General features: G+C 46.9%; 1 protein-coding gene across 1 annotated transcript in view; it reads right to left on the minus strand.

Moving 5' to 3' along the window:
• Positions 1-1163: 1163 nt before the first annotated feature.
• The window catches only part of LOC145351446 (macrophage colony-stimulating factor 1 receptor-like), a 60159-nt gene continuing 38264 nt past the window's right edge, over positions 1164-23058 (minus strand). The window contains exons 7-19 of the mRNA XM_080201038.1: positions 20222-20415; positions 16978-17084; positions 16766-16892; positions 12711-12815; positions 11721-11831; positions 10607-10742; positions 9167-9255; positions 8181-8269; positions 7091-7213; positions 5909-6020; positions 4878-4977; positions 3793-3898; positions 1164-1507 (exon numbers count right to left, since the gene is read on the minus strand). Coding sequence (XP_080057164.1) covers positions 1382-1507; positions 3793-3898; positions 4878-4977; positions 5909-6020; positions 7091-7213; positions 8181-8269; positions 9167-9255; positions 10607-10742; positions 11721-11831; positions 12711-12815; positions 16766-16892; positions 16978-17084; positions 20222-20415 — 1525 coding nt within the window. The 3' untranslated portion in view covers positions 1164-1381. The remainder of the gene's footprint in view (positions 1508-3792; positions 3899-4877; positions 4978-5908; positions 6021-7090; positions 7214-8180; positions 8270-9166; positions 9256-10606; positions 10743-11720; positions 11832-12710; positions 12816-16765; positions 16893-16977; positions 17085-20221; positions 20416-23058) is intronic.

Here is a 23058-nt window from a genome sequence, read left to right on the forward strand (position 1 = left end):
CACTCTGGGCTTTATTTTGTGCAAGTGTTGTGGGGAAGAAGGAGAGTGAGAATGAGACTAATTGAGTAGGTGTTTCAACGGGCTAGCACAGGCCTGACTGGCTGAATGGACTCCGGTTGTGCCGAATGATTCCATTTATTTAAGAAGCAATTTGAAATCAGTTGTTGGGGTGCTTCGCACTTGGTTGAATAGCTCCTATTGGGATCAGCCACAGTGCAGCAACTGAATCAGAGAGGTGAGAGAGTCTCGGTGGAATTGAATGCACTGCCTTCTGTTTGAATGTGATATTCTTAAAGGTTGTTCTTAAAGACCTGTACAGACATGAAAACGGCAAACCAATCTTCCTGGCAATGCTACTTTCAAGCTTTAAGCGCTGCTACATTTTGACTAGAATAAATGCACTGGTTTCTGAGAACTTCATATCAGGGAGAATATATTGGATTTGGGAAAGGAGGAGCTGGGTAGCACGAACACAGCAGACTGATACAGGAGTGAAAAGGTTTCCATTACAAGCACAAGTTGTACAGCTGAGGCTTGTATTTCTTTACATTCAATGATTTATTCATTGCTACCTCTGCATCTAAATTTCCCTCCACACCTTTTCCCCTGTTACAGAGACTGCTCAGTGTTAGTATTCCGAATCAAGCACCTTAACGATCGCAGTTAAATACAGCAGACAGGAATCCATCCCAGCTTTGAGCTTCCCTCTGTTTGTAAAAAAAAAACTAAGTATAAATCGCATCAGGATTGTGTTGAGCTTTATAAAACAAAACCGTTGAAAAATGCAGGTTATACTCAAGTTAATACGACAGTTGGAATCACTGCCTTGTGTAAGTTGCATTAGTGAAAGGGTTATAATGCGAGTGTGTGCCACATGTAGACCTGCCACACCTGACTTTCAGAAAGCGACCCTCTCACTTGGAATCCTCTTTAATGCAATATAAAAGTTGATGCATAAAGTGAGCCTGGGATTTGGTGACAATCTCCTAGATCACAGGCTCTTGCAATTCGCTAATGCAGGTTATAAATTCTGACAATGTTCATTATTGTAGGAATACAATACATAAGAGCTAGCCCACAGCACCAACCAGCAACGCCCCCCCCCCCACCCCTTGCCCCTGCTACAGAAAGAAATCTCCCCCCCGCCCCCCCTCCTGCCACCCCAAATATGTCTGGATCCCCTTTCCAAATCTGTGTATCATTCATCAATTAAATCCCTGCCCTCTTAGCAAAATAAATCCGCAATCATTCATTCTGTGAGTAATGTCAAAAGCTTCAAGGCAAATAGGATTGAGTCCTGGGCAACAGAATCTCGAAAAGGTCTCCCTGGGTGAGGAGTAAGAGACAGTCATAGGTTGAAGGCTTTTCTGCTTTCGGTCATTCAGATCTTGCTGTAAGGATTGATCAATAACATCGTCTCGTCAATTGTCTCGAAGTTGCTCTGATTTGGGGGCTGGCAGGTGGGCGATTCTGGGACCTTGTGTTCAGCAGGCAGGTTGGTGAAATCCTGGACAGCACAGAGACACAGCGTCAGAATCAGGATGGAGTGCAGCCGAAGGACAGAGGGAAATCAAGAACGTGCCTTTCTCCAGCACTTTTCACCTTCTCAGACATCCCAACACACTGCAGTAATGTGAAAGGGACTCCCTACTCTGTCCCTGAAATAAGTCCACGGAGGCTCAAGTCCCTTCACCAAAGTCCCGTTATTTACAATTCCAACAGCAGTAGAGTCAGAGGTTTACAGTGTGGAAACAGGCCCTTCGCCCCAACATGCCCATGCTGCCCTTTTTTAAAAACAATTGCCCGCATTTAGCTCATATCCCTCTATACCCATCTCACCCATGTAGCTGTCTAAATGCTTTTCAAAAGACAAAATTGTACCCGCCTCTACTACTACCTCTGGCAGCTTGTTCTAGACTCTCACCACCCTCTGTCCCTCCGGACATTTTTGTATCTCTCCCCTCACCTTAAACCTAAGCCCTCTAGTTTTAGACTTCCCTACCTTTGGGAAACAATATTGACTACCCAGCTGATCTATGCCCCTCATTATTTTATAGACCTTCATAGGTCTTCTACACTCCAGAGAAGAAAGTCCCAGTCTATCCTTATAACTCAAACCAGCAAGTCCCGGTAGCATCCTATTAAAGCTTTTCTGCACTCTTTCTAGTTTAGTAATATCCTTTCTATAATAGGGTGACCAGGACTGCACACAGTAATCCAAGTGTGGCCTTACCAATGTCTTGTACAACTTCAATAAGACGTCCCAAATCCTCTATTCAATGTTCTGACCAATGAACTGTACAATGTTCTGACCAGTACACAGAATGCTATCAGTCAGCAGCCTACCTTTGGACGTGCCAGAGGAACTGACACTCTTGGATAAATACAACGAAAAGAGTCCCCGATTGGCCCATCAATTAACTCCTTAACCAGGGAGTTCCTATTCCAATAGGCCAACCCCAATGGCCTGATTGTATTATAGTCCCCACCGCAGAAGTGAGAACTGCTCCATCTCAAAACTTCTGGCTACAAGTCGGATTGAATATAAAAGTAGGGAGGTCTTGCTGCAGCTGTATAGGGCATTGGTGAGGCCGCAGCTGGAGTACTGTGTGCAGTTTTGGGCGCCGCACCTGCACAAAGATATTTTGGCCTTGGAGGGAGTGCAGAGGAGGTTTACTAGGCTGATACCGGAGTTGAGGGGGTTGAGCTATGAGGAGAGGCTGAATAAACTGGGCTTGTACTCGTTAGAGTTTAGAAGAATGAGGGGAGATCTCATTGAGACGTATAAGATGATGAATGGGATGGATAGGATAGAGGTGGAGAGACTCTTCCCGCTCAAAAAAGACAGTAGGACTAGGGGGCACAGCCTCAAGATAAAAGGGGGGCGGTTTAGAACGGAGTTGAGGAGGAACTTCTTCACTCAAAGGGTGGTGAATCTCTGGAATTCTCTGCCCGTTGAAGTGGTGGAGGCTGCCTCGCTAAATATTTTTAAGACGCGGGTTGATGGGTTTTTGATAGGAGAGGGGATTAAGGGTTATGGGGAGAGGGCGGGAAAGTGGAACTGAGCAGCGACAGATCAGCCATGATCTTATTGAATGGCGGGGCAGGCTCGAAGGGCTGGATGGCCTACTCCTGCTCCTATTTCTTATGTTCTTATGTTCTTATTGCTACTTCCTCAAGGTGTCAGTCGGGACTTGGTGTGTGGCTTGTTGGCACACTGGGCACTTGAGTCAGTGACAGCCTGCAGGAGTTGCCAAAGCCACTACCTCCCACCCATTGACTCCACCTACACTTCCCGCTGCCTCGGAAAAGCAGCCAGCACAATCAAGGGCTCCACGCACCCCAGACATTCTCTCTCCCACCTTCTTCTGGCGGGAAAAAGATACAAAAGTCTGAGATCAAGTGCCGATTGACTCAAGAACAGTTTCTCCCTTGCTGCCGTCAGACTTTTGAATGGACCTACCTCACATTGAATTAATCCTTCTCGACACCCTAGCTATGGATGTAACACTGCATTCTGCACTCTCTCCTTTCCTTCTCTATGAATGGTATGCTTTATTTGTATAGCGCGCAAAGAACAATACATTTCACTGTACCCGAATACATGTGACAATAATAAATCAAATCAAAAGCCTGCTCATTTGTTTCTTCCACCACAGGCTGGACCGGGGTGAGTGCTTTATAATTGATTCTGATTTCGGTGGGGAATTTACTCAGATTTCAGGGACCATCCGTTTTCCCATCAGTTCTCTGCCCAGCCTCTGAGTGAAAGTAGAATTAAATCCCACTCGCCTGCTCGCTGAATTCACTTCTCTGCTTGTTGAGTAACTTCACAATCTGGTTAAAGGTTGGACGATTTGTCGGCTCAAGACTCCAGCATCCTGTCATGATGTCATACCTATTGGAAACAGAGTTCAAAGGTCAGCGTGAATCTGAGTTAATTGTCCCTCTCTCCAGGGTCATGAGCCCAAGTCTCACACTCTGAGGTTCTTGACCCCCCCCGCCCCCCCACCAAGTCCCCTTATACCCTCAGGGCACAACCTAAATCCACGATACTAAAGATTCATGACCCCAGCTTGCTGACACTGCATTGGCATTGTACTTTACCCTACTCCAGGGAACTCACCAGTGTAGCGCTGAGGGGGTGCTGCACTGTCAGAGTTGCCGTTTTTCAGGTGAAATGTTAAATGGTCCCGAGTGGACAGATCCCACTGTCAATGGCGCCATAAAACTGCTATAAGTGCGATTCACTGTTATATAACTGATTGTTTTACCAGGTCAATTCAGAGGGCAGTTAAGAGCCAACAATGTTGGTATGGGACTGGAGTCACATATAGATCCACACTGGGTAACATTGAAGATGGGAGCAAGATGAGGCCATTTAGCCCTTCAAGTCTGCTCCGCCATTCAAAATGATCATCCAACTCAAAAGCCTAATCCTGCTTTCTCCCCATAATCTTTGATCCCATTCGCCCCAGGTGCTATATCCAGCTGTCTATTGACTAAAGGCAACATGCTTCCTTTTCTAAAGGACTTCAGTGAGTCAATGGGACTTTATGGAAACCGACACTAATCTCTCTTACTAGTCTGAATATCCAGTTTGATCATGCGTTAATTCAATCTCAGTTCTGACCCATCATGACTGTTCCAACTCTTTGGCAGAGCCAATTTCCACTCCACTTTTCCTGCTCTGTCCCCATATAGCCCTGCATATATTTCCTTGTCAATTGGTTATCTAACTCCTCTTTGGAAGCCACCACTGAAACTGCTTCCTCCACCCTTTCAGGCAGTGTGTTTGAATCTGTGACGACTCGCTAAGTAAGAAAAATAAAAACTCAATTTCTTTCTCCCTATCTCTGCTCAGGAGAGCTTCTTACAATTCTGGGGTTGCAGAACTGGGTCTTTCCATCTGGAAGCCACTTCTTATCAGTTTGTAGAACCTGGTGTCCACAGGTATTCCTGGGTAAGGGCTCGAACCTGCAGTGAAAATAAATATACAGTTAGTATTTACAGTGGATCCCGGGGAGTGTGTCAGTATTTACAAGGGGTTCCCCAGGGCATGTTGTCAGTATTTACAGAATGTCTCTGGGGAGTGTGTCAGTATTTACAGAATGTCTCTGGGGAGCGTGTCAGTATTTACAGAATGTCTCTGGGGAGTGTGTCAGTATTTACAGGGGCTCCATGGGGAGTGTGTCAGTATTTACAGGGGCTCCATGGGGAGTGTGTCAGTATTTACAGGGGCTCCATGGGGAGCATGTTAGTATTTACAGGGGGAACCTGGGGAGTGTGTCAGTATTTACAGAATGTCTCTGGGGAGTGTGTCAGTATTTTCAGGGGCTCCATGGGGAGAGTGTCAGTATTTACAGGGGGGATCCATGGGGAGTGTGTCAGTATTTACAGGGGGGTCCATGGGGAGTGTGTCAGTATTTACAGGGGGAACCTGGGGAGTGTGTCAGTATTTACAGAATGTCTCTGGGGAGTGTGTCAGTATTTACAGAATGTCTCTGGGGAGTGTGTCAGTATTTACAGGGGAGGGGGGATCCATGGGGAGTGTGTCAGTATTTACAGGGGGGTCCATGGGGAGTGTGTCAGTATTTACAGGGGGAACCTGGGGAGTGTGTCAGTATTTACAGAATGTCTTTGGGGAGTGTGTCAGTATTTACAGAATGTCTCTGGGGAGTGTGTCAGTATTTACAGAATGTCTCTGGGGAGTGTGTCAGTATTTACAGGGGGTCCATGGGGAGCATGTCAGTATTTACTGAGGGAACCTGGGGGGTGTGTCAGTATTTACAGAATGTTTCTGGGGAGTTTGTGAATATTTACAGGGGGTCCCGGAGTTTAGGGAAATCTCAATTTGAGAGTTCATGCATTGTATTTTGGCGAATTAAGGAATGAGTAGCTAGGTTACCGAGTGAGAAAATCTCCCAGAGCAGGATCCCGTAGGACCAGACGTCACTCTGCACCGTGTACACACAATCAAAGATACTCTCTGGAGCCATCCACTTCACTGGGAGACGGGCCTGGAAACAGAATAGCAAGTCAACCCAAAACACTGAGCCAAGAAGCAAGAGGCACATTCTGCTCATAATAATCAGAGCAGGAAATAAGAACCTGAGATGTAGGAGCAGGAGTAGGCCATTCAGCCCATCTAGCCTGCTCCTTCATTCATGCATATCACTTACTTCCTTGTAAGACCAAAACCTCAGAGCAGGGTAAACTAGCCCTGGGGAATAAATGATCATCTTAAAGATGAACGTCTGTGATACGTCTCTAAATATCAGCCGATATTTTTTCCTTCCAGCTGTTGTTTTTTTTTCAGATGTATCCATCAAATCTGTGTAAAGGGTAGCCTCACTCTCATTAACATGAGACCAACCCTGACTATACTTTCCCATGGACAATTTTCTTTAAGTTTATTTATTAGTGTCACAAGGAGGCTTACATGAACACATGTAATGAAGTTACTGTGAAAATCCCCTAGTTGCCACACTCTGGGTGCGTACACTGAGGGAGATTTTAGCATGGTCAATACACCGAACCAGTGTGTCTTTTGGACTGTGGGAGGAAACCGGAGCCCCTGGAGGAAACTGACATAGACACGCGGAGATTGTGCAAACTCCACACAGGCAGTGACCCAAGCCAGGAATTGAACCTGAGTCCCTGGCGCTGTGAGGCAGCAGTGCTAACCGCTGTGCCACTGTACCCTTGGTACATCCAGAGGGAAGTGAGTTGATGATAAGAAACACGACCACCCAGGGGCCCCCCTCCAGGTCACTCACCATTCTGACTTGGAAACATATCATCGTTCCTTCACTGTCACTGGGTCAAAATCCTGGTACTCCCTCCCTGACTACGCTGTGGGTGTACCTACACCACTCAGACTACTGGGGTTCAAGAAGGCAGCTCATCACCAACTTCTCAAGGGCAATTAGGGATGGGCAATGAATGCCAGGCCTGGCCAGCGACGCTGAGAATGAGTAAAGAGAATCAGGGCTGGGAGTTGGGATATTTAGGACGTGTAACTCAGTGCCACACAGGGTGACACACTAATCCTGTTGCTGTGAAACCCCTCTGTGATTTATATACTCACATTGCCTTTGACAATATAGTTCGAGTCATTCATGATGTCTCTCGCCAAACCAAAGTCACAGATCTTGGCGATCCGGCCTTCCGTCAGTAAAATATTCCGTGCAGCCAAGTCACGGTGGATGCACTGCAATGAAATCCCACAAACCATCAATCCCTCTCAAAGCGATATCAGTAACCCCGATACCACAATCTCAATTGGTGCTTCACGATCCCACCAGATCCACAAGTCAATCCACCTCCCAGTGAGAGAATCAGTCACTTCTTTCCCCATTATTAAACCAAAGGGTTAGATTAGACTCAATGGGAGCACCCCGCCCCCCTCCCCTCCCCCCCAATTTCAGGCTGACGACCCTATACACATCCTTCGACCCCACCGACCCCCATTCCCCCGCCTATGCCTCAACCCCGACTGCCCAACTGCTCACCAAATAGCACCCCATCCGCCATCTTCAGTATTCACTACCTCCACCATCGTCACCACTTTAGCAGTGCTGTGTACTACCTACAAGATGCACCTCATCGTGGCACCTTCTAGACCCATGACCGCTACCATCTAGAAGGACAAGGGTACCTGGAAACACCGCCACCTTCAGGTTCCGCTCACCACTCTGGCATGGAAAGATATCGCCGTCCCTTCACCGTCGCTGGGTGAACATCCTGGAACTCCCTCCCTAACAGCACTGTGGGTGCACCTGCACCACATGGGGTGGTTCAAGATGGTGGCTCACCAGCACCTTCCCAAGAGCAATGAGGGATGGACAATAAATGCTGGCCTTGTCAGCAATGCCCACATCTCAAAAACAAACTAGTATGGCCTCAGCATGCTGAGGGAAGAGACATGAACGGACCAGATAGAATTGTTGGGTAGGAACAGGAATGGACAACCTGAGCAACACTGCCTACTCCTTCCCTGGCCCAGGGATACTGAGCTTAAATGTAGCACCACCTGGATATGACCAGCTAACGTATTCCGGATCTGGGAATTGAGGCTAAGTTCTTGGAGGTAGTGGGTGTGCGTGTGTCTGTCTATGCGCGTGTGCCTGCGTGCAGTGGTTCAGTAACACACGAGACCCACGCACATCTCTACTCACATTTTTGGAAGACAGGAAATCCATCCCAGTAGCAATTTGGTAAGAGAAGCTCAGAAGGTCTTCAACGTTCAATGGCAATGGGTCTTCTTCTGTTTGAAGAACATGAACTAGTTAGATAGGAGGGCGGTGGGGGTGTCAGTGAGGGGGGTGAGGAATCAATTTTTCTTTGAAAATTCCCAACATTTTGACTGAAGGGTTGTTAGGGATGGGAAATATCCCATTAACACCCACATCCCATGATGTTAAAAATCCCTTTGTGATGTAAACGTAAGATTTGTTATATTTAGTTGGGGACGCGAGGCCTACTGGTGTTACCATTATTATGGCTAGACTATTCATCCAAAAACTCAGCTAAGGTTCTGGGGTTCGAATCCCGCCACGGCAGATGGTGGAATTTGAATTTGATAAAAATATCGGGGATTAAGAATCTACTGATGATCAGGAAACCATTGTCAATTGTCGGAGAAACCCATCTGGTTGACTAATGCCCCTTTAGGGAGGGAAATCTACCGTCCTTACCTGGTCTGGCCTACATGTGACTCCAGAGCCACAGCAACGTGGTTGACTCCCAACTGCCCTCTCAGGCTAATTAGGGATGGGTAATAAATGCTGGCCAGCCAGTGATGCCCATGTCCCAGAAATGAATTTAGAAAAAGTTGTGGTCAATGGTGCCACAGTGGGAAATTGAAACTGAATCGGCATTAAACTGACAAATCCAGAATGGAATGGGGCAATGTTCAGAAAGGGAGCCAGTCCTGAATCAATCCCAGTCCATCCATGCCTCCCAGCATGGCTGGGTGTTAATCTCCCTCTCAAGTGGTTTAGTTGTGTCAAATCCCTGAGACAGGTCTAGAAGGAGGTTCACCACCATCAACCCAGGGCAAATAGGATTGGGCAGTGAATACCAGCCTTGCCAGCATCATTCCCAGCCCTAGGAAAACATCTGTTAAAAAGACTGGCACTAATCTGAGTAGTTTCATGCTCACCTTCCGGAGTTTGGGAATCTGTCTGAGAAATCATCGGGCTCATACTGGACAATCTAGGCCTCATGGGCAGGTAACCTTCCGAGCAGTCACTGTGGGAAAGACAAGAGGACTCTTTGACATCAGTTTAGCACAGGGGCTCCAGTGGGGTTGAAAGTGAGAGCAGAGGGATGATATCAAGCATAGGTTCCAAACAGCCTAGAGGGACGAGGCTGGTTAACTCGGTTGGATAGATCATTAGAGTGTGGTTCAGAGTAATGGTAACAATGCAGGTTCAATGTTCACTTGGGTTACAGTAGATTTCGACCTGGCCCAGGCTGGATGCAGAGTGCCTCGAGCTATTTAATCAATTGAATCTCTCTAATGGAAGGAGATAGACCTCGAGTCCCTCGTGGCTATTAACCTACCTAAAGAAGGATAAGGATGATTGAGGGGAAATGGAAGGTGGGCCTTTGCTTGAGCAAAGAGCGAAGGACGAAGAGTTTTTTTTGATTGGACATATTCCTGAGGATTTGTCACATGACCTCCTGTATCATCTGCCCCACTGCCACACTCCTTCGTGATTGGTTACCTGACATATCCACTCTTGTGGTGTCCTGCCTTCCTGCAGCCAATCAAAAATCAACCTACTTGGATAATGTTTGATTCTTAGTCAAAAGAGACCGTTTCCCCATCCCCCCCCACCCCACTTTCCTTTCACAGAATCATAGAAACCCTACAGTGCAAAAGGAGGCCATTCAGCCCATCAAGTCTGCACTGACTTCCCCCACTAATACCCATAACCTACACATCTTTGGGCACTAAGGGGCAATTTAGCATTGCCAATCAACCTAACCTGTATATCTTTGGACTGTGGGAGGAGACTGGAAGAAACCCATGGAGACACGGGGAAAACATACAACCTCCACACAGACAGTCACCCAAGGCCAGGAATCAAACCCGGGTCCTTGACACTGCGAGGCAGCAGGTCTAATCATGGTGCCACCGTGCCACCTACATACCTCATTGAATATTTCTCTGGATTTTTTTCATAGGAGAGCCCTGGATATCAAACCCGGATTCCTGGAAACTCCAGAGTAATCCTGGAGAGTTGGCGACCTCGGGGGAGAACGTGTAGGGTATTAGAGGAGCAACTGGAAGAGTTTCTAAAGAGCACTAAACTCAGTATCACTGAGAACAGGAGGAGAGTTGAGAAGGAAGGAGAGGATGAAGAGAGAGAGAGAGAGGAGGCCCGGACATGAACTTACTCATGTCATTCTTCAAGTTGTCTGAGGAAGAGTTTAGGAAGTTCAGGGCAGGTCAGGATTCAGATGGATAAGGGGATCACAGAGATTTAAAATTGTTGGACATTGAGTACAAAACAGAACATTGTGGATAATGAGATGGCCTTTAGAGATAGGATGTGATGAAAAATTCCCCTTGAAGATGTCAAACAGTCGCTACCTTGGGGGCCCCTTGACGTGGGCCACATTCTTGTAATTATTCATGGCATCATCGCAGGGCAGGTACTGGACCCTGTTCTTCAGGAAGTTCAATAAATCACCATAGCAACAGTATTCCGTGATGACAAGAACTGGGCCTACAATTAAAAGGCAAATCACGGTAAATAAAAGTGAGAATCAGAATTATGTGTGGAGTCCATCTCGCTCCCTATAATACTAAAACTCTTGTAGTATTACATCTTGTAATGCCATTTGACAACAATACATAACTTTCACCAAATCCGGTCGATCCCTGAGCTGGATTGGCAACCAGATCACAAAGCTTTGATCTTAAAATTCTCATCCTTGTTTTTAAACCCCTGCATGGCCTTGTCCTGTCTCATCTCTGGAGTCTCCTTCAGCCCAGCAGCCTGGAGATTTCGATGCTTCTCCAATTCTGGCCTCTTGCGTATCTCCAGTTTATCTCTCTTTACCACAATCGAGTATGCCTTCAGTTGCCAATCCTGGAGGTCAGGAATTCCATCCCGAAATTTCTCCACATCTCCCTCTCTTTCCTCCTTTAGGATGCCCTGTAAAACCTACCTCCGAGATCATGGTTATGGACACCAGTCCTAATAATCAATACAATCTTTTGTTAATTGGTGTTCAATTTGGTTTGATAGCAGCTCTGGCATTTTGTTTAAACTGTGTTTCCAGGTGCTATCTAAGTGCAAATTCTTGCCAATGCGCTAACCTCAATCATACAAACACAGACGCTCATAAGATGATAAGATATAGGAAAAGAAATAGGCCATTCAGCCCATCAAGTCTGTCCTGCCATTCAATCGTGGTTGATAAGGTTCTCAACCGCATTTTTCCATCTTTTTCTCTGTAACCTTTGATCCCTTTACCAATCAAGAACCTATCTATCGCTGTCTTAAATACACTCAATGTGTATTTATTGCCACAGCCTTCTGTGGCAATGGATTTCATAGATTCACCACCCTCTGGCTGAAGAAATTCCCCCTCGTCTCGGTTCTAAAGGGTTGTCCCTTTATTCTGCGGATCCTAGTCTCTCTCACTCGTAGAAACATCTTCCCCACTCTCTGCAGGCCCTTCGATATTCTGACTCTCACCTCCGAGTGTACAGGCTCCCAGAAGGTTGACAACATGTGTGTGCTGCCCGAGGTGACTCAAGATCTTCAGCTCCGACATCAAGGCCTCTTTCTCAGTCAAGTGGGCACTGGCTAAAAGTCAACAGTGAGGAAGGGTGTCAGCAAATTGCCACATTCAGGTGGTCGATTTATTAAAAAACACAGGGTGGGGGGATTTGTAGTTCAGACTCTTGTCAAGATGGGCTGGAATTTAGGCTCCAGTTTGCAGGAATGTTTGACCGCAAACTGGCAGGTTGGCCTGCTCACGTCTCGGACTGGAGGCCCCCCTCATGGCCCTCCTTCACAAGGTCGGCCCTCTCCCCCATCTTCGGTGTCCCACCCTCGCCCCTTCCCTACTCCCCCGGCCTTGCACACCATTCCCCCACCCACCCACCTCACCCCACTTTGTTCACCTCCAGAACCTCTTGTCCTGACCCTGGAATTGAACACAATCATGGTGGCACAGTGGTTAGCACTGCTACCTCACAGCGCCAGGGACTCAGGTTCAATTCCAGCCTCGGGTTTGGAGTTTGCACATTCTCCCCGTGTCTGCGTGGGTTTCCTCTGGGTGCTCCAGTTTCCCTCACATTGCAAAGATGTGCGGGTTAGGTTGATTGGCCATGCTAGATTACTCCTTAGTGTCAGGGAGACCAGAGGGTAAATATGTGGGGTGAGGGGAATAGGGCCTGGGTGAGATTGTGTTTGGTACAGATCGATGGGCCAAATGGCCTCTTTCTATACTGTAGGGGTTCTTTGATTCTATACAATCGGAAAGACTGTCCATGTCTTATGTATCTCAGTGAGGTTAATAGTTTTCTGCAGGGTTGGGATGGTGGAGGGTTTTCTCAGGCATGAGAAAAGGATTTTATTCCCTAGATCAGTATTACTGCAGAGAGGATCATGCCTCCCAGTGACGGATGTGGGGAGATGGTCACAACTCCAACCCCACCATGGAGGTGAACTGACTCTTACGTTTCAGCATCTTCACGGCCACCTTGGTTGCTGAGTCCTCTTTGCCCAGTCCGTATGCAGTGGCCTCAACGACCTTTCCAAACGCTCCAGCTCCAAGAATCTTGCCTGGGAAGAGAAGGTTTCAGATCATTGGTTTCAGGGTTGCAAGTGGCACAGGATTCTACCAAGAGGGTTTAGGGTGATACGTACTTCAGTACTGTGAGCAGAAAATACTGGGACAACACAGCAGGCCTGGCAGCGAGAGAAACAGAGATAAGACCAATATACCTCTTATTCAGAAACTTCCCAGAATAAGAGTCCTATTGGACTTGAGGCACTAACTGTTTCTCTCTCCACAGATGCTACCAGACATGCTGAGTATTTCCAACATTTTCCGTTTTTATTTCCAGCATTCACGGTATTTTTGTGTTTATTATCATACTGCCTGGACCCTGAGCTCGGGAATTCCCTGTCTAATCCTCTCTGCCTCTCCATCTCTCCCTCCTCCTTCAAAGCGTGGGATCGTCTGAAAGTCAATGGACTTTTGGTTGAGCTCCAGAATCTCTCTTGAAGGAGGTGGGGGAGGCGGTGTGGGGGGGGGGGGGGGGGGTGGCTGTGGGGGAGGTGCTGGTTCCTGCCAGGATGGGGCTAGAAAATCCTGGCCTAAGATACTCCTCCAAACCTACCCGTATGACCAAGCCTTCGATTACTTGTCTTACAGTTTGATAACATTCTTGTGAAGCACTTTGGAACATTCTACTGAGCTGCGTCTAAGTTGTTGGTGTTGTCATGGGAATTGTTAGCTTCCCTCTGATGATGGGGGGGTGAGGTGGTGGGAATGAGAGGTGGGCAGTTAAGATGGAACAGGGAAGCCCAGCCCAAACCCCCCCTCACTCCCCAAACACCTACATGACCAAGCGCAATGTTCTATCATAGACCCCTAGACCTGGGTTTGGATCCCTCCATGGCAGACGGTGGAATGTGGATTCCATTACAAATATTGAAGCCAATAGCTTAACAATGATGACAGGATGTTAACTCACTCAAAACTCTTCCACTCAGTTTTTTTTTATTCATTCATGGGACATGGGTGTCTCTGGCTGGGCCAGCATTTAGTGTCCATCACTAGTTGCCCTTGGGGGGCAGTTGAGAGTCAACCACGTTGCTGTGGCTCTGGAATCACATGTTGGTCAGACTTGGTAAGGACGGCAGATTTCCTTCCCTAAGGTGAACCAGATGGGTTTTTCTGACAATCGACAATGGTTACACGGTCATCAGCAGATTCTTAGTTTCAGATTTTTCTTAAAATTTGAATTTAAATTTAACCATCCGCCGTGGTGGGATTTGAAACCAGGTCCCCAGAACAGTAGCTGAGTTTCTGGATTAATAGCAACAATACCGCTAGGCCATCTCCTCGATTCATCTCCGTTGAAGTGGTGGAGGCTGCCTCGCTAAATATTTTTAAGACGCGGGTTGATGGGTTTTTGATAGGAGAGGGGATTAAGGGTTATGGGGAGAGGGCGGGAATGTGGAACTGAGCAGCGACAGATCAGCCATGATCTTATTGAATGGCGGGGCAGGCTCGAAGGGCTGGATGGCCTACTCCTGCTCCTATTTCTTATGTTCTTATGTTCTTATGTTCCCCCAAATGAGCTAGATGTTACCGAATGCAATCGGACCTCAGTGACTTCCACCCAGTCTCACATTGCAGAGGGATGGATGGTGACCATATGCATTGACTGGATGTTTCTATATTAGATATATCTCTGAGGGCTAAAGGGATATGGGGGGGAGGCAGGATCAGAATATTAAACTTGATGATCAGCCATGATCACAATGAATGGCGGAGCAGGTTCAGAGGGTTGAATGGCCCACTCCTGCTTCTAGTTTCTATGTTTCTCTGACCCTCCTGACTAATTCTGCTTATCGTGAGATTCAGGCCATTTTGTTTATTCATGTTCACGGGATATGGGCATCACTGACTAAGCCAGAATTTATTGCCATCCCTATTTGCCCCTTGAGAAGGTGGCGGCAAACTGCCTTCCTGAACCACTGCACTCCATGAGGTGTAGGTACACCAAGAGTGCGGTTAGGGAGGGAGTTTGACCCAGCGATTGTGAAGGAACGGTGATATATTTCCAAGTCAGTATGGTGCAAGGCCTGGAGGGGAGCTTGCACGTGGTGGTGTTCCCACGTGTCAGCTGCCATAGTCCTTTAGTCCTTCTCACTCTAACATCACCAGCTCACTATCTCACCCCTCACAAAGCACTCATTGTCTACATGGACAGGTGAAGGAGAGCAGCCGGCCCCACTGGATCCACACCCTTTACAAAAATTACATCACAGAAACTGTTCATTTGGCCCAACCAGATCCTGCTGGTCTATATGCCCCAACCAAACCTCTTCATCTCTCACCCAACAACATCTATGCTCCCAGCTCTGCTTTTCCATATTAATGTAAACATCTCGAGGGGTTGAGTTTAGGAGTCGGGAGATAATGCTGCAACTTTATAAGGCCCTTGTCAGACCCCACTTGGAGTACTGTGTGCAGTTCTGGTCGCCTCCCTATAGGAAGGACGTGGAAGCTATTGAAAGGGTTCAGAGGAGATTTACAAGGATGTTGCCTGGATTGGGAGGCATGCCTTATGAAGATAGGTTGAGGGAGCTGGGACTCTTCTCCCTGGAGAGATGAAGGTTGAGAGGCGACCTGATAGAGGTTTATAAGATGTTGAGAGGAGTAGGTAGGGCGGATTCTCAGAGGCTATTTCCCAGGGCTGAAATGGTCGCTACGAGAGGACACAGATTTAAGGTGCAAGGAAGCAAGTACAGAGGAGATGTTAGGGGTAAGTTTTTCACTCAGAGGGTGGTGAGTGAATGGAATTGGCTGCTGTCAGTGGTGGTGGAGGCGAACTCACTGGGGTCTTTTAAAAGACTTCTGGATGAGTATATGGGATCTAATGGGATTGGGGGTTATAGATAGGTCTATGGCTTAGTAGGTATAGATGTGATCGGCGCAACTTGTGGGCCGAAGGGCCTGTTTGTGCTGTAATGTTCTATGTTCTATCTTCTCAATGTTGACCTCATCAAATCCTTCCTCAATTTTAAAGATCTCTTTTTGAACAGCCCGTTTCTAGGAAAAAGAATTCCAGTTCTGTCCAATCATTCCTGGCAGCTATAAATTCTCAGTTCTGGAAACAACCTTGTGCAACATTTTTGCACTTTCTTTGGTACTTTTTATCTCTTTTGTAATAAAGAGACAACAACTGTTACACAGTGATCTGTGTGGTCTATCCAAGGTGGAGACCATAAGTGTACACCATGCTGTGTGAAGAAAAGATTTACTAGGATGCTACCGGGACTTAATGGTTTGAGTTATAAGGAGAGGCTGGATAGACTGGGACATTTTTTCTCTGCAGTGTAGAAGGCTGAGGCGGTGATTTTATAGAGGTCTATAAAATAATGAGGGGCATTGATCTGCTAGATAGTTAATATCTTTTCGCAAAAGTAGGGGAGACCAAAACTAAAGGGCATGGGTTTAGGGTGAGAAGGGAAAAATGTGGATGGCCACATGAACAGACTGGGAATGGAGGGATACAGACAAATGGTCTAGCTAGACCAATGAACGGTGCAGGCTTGGAGGGCCGAAGGGCCTGTTTCCCATGCTGTATTGTTCTTTGTTCTTTGTTTGTTCTTTGTACAAAAGGGTCCAGAGGGGCAATTCTTTCACTCAGGGGGTGGTAAGTGTCTGAAACAAACTGCCAAGGGTAGTACTAGAGGCAGGTACAATTTTGCCTTTTAAAAAGCATTTAGACAGTTACATGGGTAAGAGGGATATGGGCCAACTGCAGGTAACTGGGACTAGCTTAACGGTTTAAAAAAAAGGGCCAAAGGACCTGTTTCCATGCTGTAAACCTCCATGACTCTATGGTCTATCAGGCTGGAAGCAGGAGTTGTGCACAAGTATGAGACATATGTCCAATGCTCCAAGTTTGGTGCTTGATGGCAGGACAAGTTAAAACCAAAACAAAAACATATGATTGCTGCTGGAAAGCCCTTGGAGGAGATCTTGTCCTTACCCAAACGGAGCTTCTCCCTGGGGAACTCCCATTTTTTGTTGTACGGGAGCTGCGTGGGGTCAATGAAAGTATAGTCATTCCCGTTGACTGCCTCGATAATCTTCCAACGAACCTCGTACCTTGGTTTCTAGAATCAGAAGATAGGGGAGCGTTAGATAACCTCAAGGACATTTCGCCACCGGAAATGAAGAGTAAACAGTTGTGGGTCTGACCTGTTTGTATTTGTAGAACAGCACTATGAGGAAAAAGAGCAGTAGAATTGCTATGGCCACTGAGCCAGAGAGCAGCGGAGTGAACAAGGCATTTGTGATGGGACGACCTGTAGAAAACCACAGAACATAAAGCTGTAAAAACAGGACATTTGACCTGAGAAATAGAACCCCAGAGTATAATGGTTAGACCTCAGCTGTAGTGTTGTAATTGTATCACATTCTGAGCATCACATTCTCATTGAATCCGTACAGTACAGAAGGAGGCCATTCGTCCCATTGAGTCTGAACTGACAACATCTCACCCAAGCCCTAACTCCATAATCCCACGCGAGGGTCAATTTAGTACAGCCAACCAACCTAACCCGCACTGTAGGAGGAAACCGGAGCACTCAGAGGAAACCCACACAGACATGGGGAGAAGGTGCAGACTCCACACAGACAGTGACCCAAGGCCAGAATCGAACCCAGGTCCCTGGCGCTGTGAGGCAGCAGTGCCACTGTGCTGCCCTACTTTTAGGGAAGTGAGAAGGCCTTTGCAAGGCTGCAAAGGAGATTTACGAGAAACTGCTCTGAGTCCGGCAGACTTAAAATGCCAACTCCACCTCTCTCTTGCTGATTGGTGAGCAAACTGCTTCTGCTTAGTTGAGTTTGCCATGGAGAATGCAGGGAAGTATTATTCAACTCAGATGCTGCCAGACGTGCTGTGTTTTTCCAGCATTTTCTAATTTTGTTTTAGATTTCCAGAACTAGCACTATTTTGCTTCTATGAAAAAGGTCCCAGACATAAGCACAGAGAAACGTCAACTCATTTGGTCATCTTAAATACCTCAATTACCACCCCTAAACCTTCTAGATTCAACGGAATCCAAGATGAAGTGGTGGCACAGTGGTATTGTCAGTGGACTAGTAATCCAGAGATTCGGGATAATCATCCGGGGACCCGGGTTCGAATCCCACCATGGCAGATGGTGACTTCGATAATGATGACCATTGTTGTAAAAACCCATCTGGTTCACTAATGTCCTTTAGGGAAGGAAATCTGCAGTCCTTACCTGGTCTGACCGACACGTGACTCCAGAGCAAAGTGGTTCACTCTGAAATGGCCTAGCAAGCCGTTCAGCTGAAGGGCAATAAATGCCAGCGAGGCCAACATCCAATGAATGAATGAGGTTATGGGGAAAGGGTCTGGGTGGGATTGTATCGGTGCAGACTTGATGGGCTGAAAAGCCTCCTTCTGCACTGTAGGATTCTATGAAATGCAAAAAAATTAACTCTTTTAATTCCTTCAGTTCTCCTGAAGTTGTTCTGTACCCTCCAAGGCCAATATATCCATCCTGTAAGGTGGTGGCCAGAAAGGAACATAATTGGTGGATGCAGAGCTGTGTATGACTGGAACATAACTTCCATCATATTATATTCCAGCCGTCTAGAGATAATGGCCAACGTTCCACAGTCCCTTCAATTATCTTCTGTGGCCCTCCACAGGTATTTAGTAAGTTGTGTAACTGGATCTCTATGTGTCTCTGCTCATCTATAGTTCCTAGTTTTTCGCCATTTAGAAAGCATAGCTGAAGAAAGAGACGTGCTGTTGAATCTTTTCTTTTGGCACTCATTAGGACAGATACAAGAATACCAAATTTCTGAGAGAGGACCAATTTATACTGCATGATGAAAGGATACTGTTTGTATGGGAAGTCAGCTCTTGAAGGCAAAAGAATCATGCCCAGGTTTTTCAACTTTGACTAATCAGAGGCAACTTGCCAACCAATCAAAATCCTTTTCACATGAAATATAAATTGTTGTTTTCTTTGAAATGTGACATCTTTGCTTCTGACCTGATGAGTGCAAGATGAAAAACTTTGACAGTATTTATCTTTTTCAACAATGCTAAATCCTGTACTTTTGTTTATTCATTTGTAGCACTTGGGCATTCCTGCCCTTCCAGTTGCCATTGGAGAGCAGTTGAGAGTTAACCACATTGCTGTGGGTCAGAGTCATATGTAGGCCAGACCAGGTAAGGACAGCAGATTTTCTTCTCTAACGGACATTGGTGAAGCAGATGGGTTTTCCGACAATCGATAACAGTTTCGTGGTCAGCAGTAGACTCTTAATTCCAGATAGTTTTTATTGAATTTAAATGCTGTGGCGGGATTCGAACCTGTGTCTCCAGAACATTAACTGAGTTTCTGGAATAATAGTTTAGCCATAATACCACTAGGCCAGGGAAGGCGTCCCTTAAATGACCACTTGTAAAGCATACATAAGAACATAAGAACATAAGAAATAGGAGCAGGAGTAGGCCATCTAGCCCTTCGAGCCTGCCCCGCCATTCAATAAGATCATGGCTGATCTGTCGTGGCTCAGTTCCACTTTCCGGCCCTCTCCCCATAACCCATAACCCCCTCTCTTATCAAAAACCCATCAACCTGGGTCTTAAAAATATTTAGCGAGGCAGCCTCCACCACTTCAACGGGCAGAGAATTCCAGAGATTTACCACCCTTTGAGTGAAGAAGTTCCTCCTCAACTCTGTTCTAAACCGCCCCCCCTTTATCTTGAGGCTGTGCCCCCTAGTCCTACTGTGTTTTTTGAGCGGGAAGAGTCTCTCCACCTCTATCCTATCCATCCCATTCATCATCTTATACGTCTCAATGAGATCTCCCCTCATTCTTCTAAACTCTAACGAGTACAAGCCTAGTTTATTCAGCCTCTCCTCATAGCTCAACCCCCTCAACTCCGGTATCAGCCTAGTAAACCTCTTCTGCACTCCCTCCAAGGCCAAAATATCTTTGTGCAGGTGCGGCGCCCAAAACTGCACACAGTACTCCAGCTGCGGCCTCACCAGTGCCCTATACAGCCGCAGCAAGACCTCCCTACTTTTATATTCAATCCCCCTCGCTATGAAGGCCAGCATCCCATTTGCCTTCCTGACCACCTGCTGCACCTGCAGGCTGGGTTTTTGCGACTCATGCACAAGGACCCCGAGGTCCCTCTGCACCGTCGCCTGCTGCAGTTTTTCGCCACGTAAGTAATAATCCTTCCTACCATTCTTCCTACCAAAGTGGACCACCTCGCACTTGCCAACATTAAATTCCATTTGTTATTATCTATCTTAGATTCAAAGTGGATAGAAACATAGAAAGTAGAAGGCCATTCGGCCCTCCAAGCCTGCTCCACCGCTCATTTTGACCATAGCAGATCTTCGAAACAATATCCTGATACTGCCTCATGGAGAAAGACACTCACCAGGGATTGTGATGCCATCGGAACTTTCCCCAGCTTTGTTGGAAGCGTAACATTCCAGCCGGGAGCCGGGCTTCGCTTCCACTGCCAACATCACACTTTCCACCTCCGTCCGTCCATACAGAGTCTCAGAAACAACGGTCTGGTTAGTCTGGGGGACCAGGTAGTCGAGGTCGATGGTTCCATTTTCCGCACACCTATGTTGGAAAAACAGTCTCAATATTTACATTGGATTATCTGTCATCCACAGGAGTCGCTAAGCCTCCAGGACTGCCCGGGAGTCTTGACGAACTGAAGGTTCATTTCCAGGGAAATACTTGGAGCAAAAATCTGGGGAAGAAATATGAGGGACATTTGAAAAAAAAACAAGTGGGCCTTTTTCTATTTTTCCTTTTTAATGTCTGAGTTGTATAAATGTTGGAGATGGTGTGTGTGGACGAGAAGGTGAGGGGAGGCTGGTTGACGGTCAATAATCATCAAAGAACAAAGAACAACATAGCATGGGAAACAGGCCCTTCGGCCCAACGAGCCCGCGTCGCCATTTTAACATTGTGAGTGCCCTCCTCTACCCATGACCTCTATCCAATCCAGGAACAAAGAACAAAGAACAAAGAGCAATACAGAACAGGAACAGGACCGTCAGCCGTCCAAGCCTGCGCCGCTCATGCGCCCAACTAGGTCATTTGATCATTCGAGGAGTCTGGTTCCTTTCTGACTGGCCACAGGAAGGTCATGGACTGTGGTGGGGAGTAATGGGGGAAAGTGTCTGGGGGCAGAGCAATGTCAGGAGTGGGGCGGGGGGGTCACTTGGTGAAACTGCCAGGAATGCGCAGTGTTCGATTGTTCCAGTTTGATTATGAAACTCTGGAAGAGATCTGAGCTCTCTGTGCTAGATTGGTCAGGCCTGGCCGTTGGCTCAGAGCTGAAGTGAACATGAAGATCTAGGGTGGAGTTTTCCCATCCTGCCTGCCATGGGAATCGGAACGGGGATTAACCTCAGACGGGATTTATCGGCCTCGGAGCGAACGCAGCTGGAAAATCCCACCTGTAGACTCTGAGCTGCGAGCATGGGTGCAGACATTTCATGATTTAAATTTTTTTAAAAACACTGTAAATAAACCTGTCACAGACTTCAAAACTGGTCATCACACACATTGAGGCAAGTAAAATACACAATCACACAGTGAACACAGGACATAACGCAACTACCCTGAGGTTACACCCTGAGCGGGTTACAGGAAAGAGTCCGGTTATAGGAGCGAGTTAAAAGGAACAGTCCAGTTACAGGAAGGGGTCCTGTTACAGGAGCGGGTTACAGGAAGGGGTCCTGTTACAGGAGCGGGTTACAGGAAGGGGTCCTGTTACAGGAGCGAATTACAGGAAGGGGTGCTGTTACAGGAGCGAATTACAGGAAGGGGTGCTGTTACAGGAGCGAATTACAGGAAGGGGTCCTGTTACAGGGGCGGGTTACAGGAAGGAGACCTGTTACAGGGGCGGGTTACAGGAAGGAGACCTGTTACAGGGGCGGGTTACAGGAAGGAGACCTGTTACAGGGGCGGGTTACAGGAAGGAGACCTGTTACAGGTGCGAATTACAGGAAGGAGCGGTTTACAGGAAGGAGTCCTGTTACAGAAGTGGGTTACAGGAAGGAGTCCTGTTACAGGTGCGAGTTACAGGAAGGAGTCCTGTTACAGGAGCAAATTATAGAAAGCAGTCCTGTGACAGGAATGGGTTACAGGAAAGAGATAGTCTAGAACAAATATTGCAAAACCAGCACTGAAATGATATTGCAGATTCTTTCACAATGTCAGGATACACTTCAGCACTTTAACGCGATTCAAGTATTTCCAAAGTGTAGTAATCATACTGTGATGTTGGAAAAATGACAGCCAATCGGCGCACAGTAAAATCCCAGAAACAGAAATATGATGACGTCCAGGTTACTTGTTTTATTCTCATGGGGCGAGGAGTAAATACAGGGTCTGGATCTCAGTACTGACCCTCTGACAGTGCAGCACTCCCTCAGTACTGCCCCTCTGACAGTGCAGCACTCCCTCAGTACTGACCCTCTGACAGTGCAGCACTCCCTCAGTACTGACCCTCTGACAGTGCAGCACTTCCTCTGTCGTTCAGAGAAGCCACTTTATCTTTCCTAAATCTTGGTGCACAAAACCTCTCAGTTCCTGAGCAAATATTTATCTCTGAAGAAACATTGTGAAAAACATTTATCTGAACAAATCACATCCTGGTTTGTGGGATCTTGCAAAGTGACTGCCATGTTTACAGCAACAGAATAGTAACTGCAATTCAAAATTACCTCCTTGGCAGTGTAGAACTTTGCGATGCTTGGAGACATAGAAGGTGCTATAAAAATGCAAGCCTTTCTTTTTTTGCTTTCATTTTTATCTAGGTCGCACATCTAGACTATGTTTTCAGAAATGCAGCAATGGTCCGGGCCTTAGCTCATTGGATCTTTGCAGGTGGAGACGGTCTGACCAACTGTTTCAGGCTCTCCAACTCACTCACCATCCTGACTCGGAAATATATCGCCATTCCTTCGCAGTTGTTGGGGTCAAAATGCTGGAACACCATCCCTAACAGGGATTGCAACAATTCCAGAAGGCAGCTCGCCGCTACAATTAGGGTCACACAGTGGTTAGCACTGCTGCCCCACAGCTTTAAGGACCCGGGTTCAAGTCCGGCCTGGGGTCACTGTCTGTGAGCAGTTTGCACATTCTCCCCGTGTCTGCATGGGTTTCCTCCAAGTACTTCTACTTCCTCCCACACTCCAAAGATGCGCAGGTTCAGTTGACTGGTCATGCTAAATTGCCCCTTAGTGT

The sequence above is a fragment of the Carcharhinus amblyrhynchos genome, chromosome 13 (genome assembly GCF_965287045.1).
Source record: "Carcharhinus amblyrhynchos chromosome 13, sCarAmb.v2.hapA, whole genome shotgun sequence".
Lineage (NCBI taxonomy): Eukaryota > Metazoa > Chordata > Chondrichthyes > Carcharhiniformes > Carcharhinidae > Carcharhinus > Carcharhinus amblyrhynchos.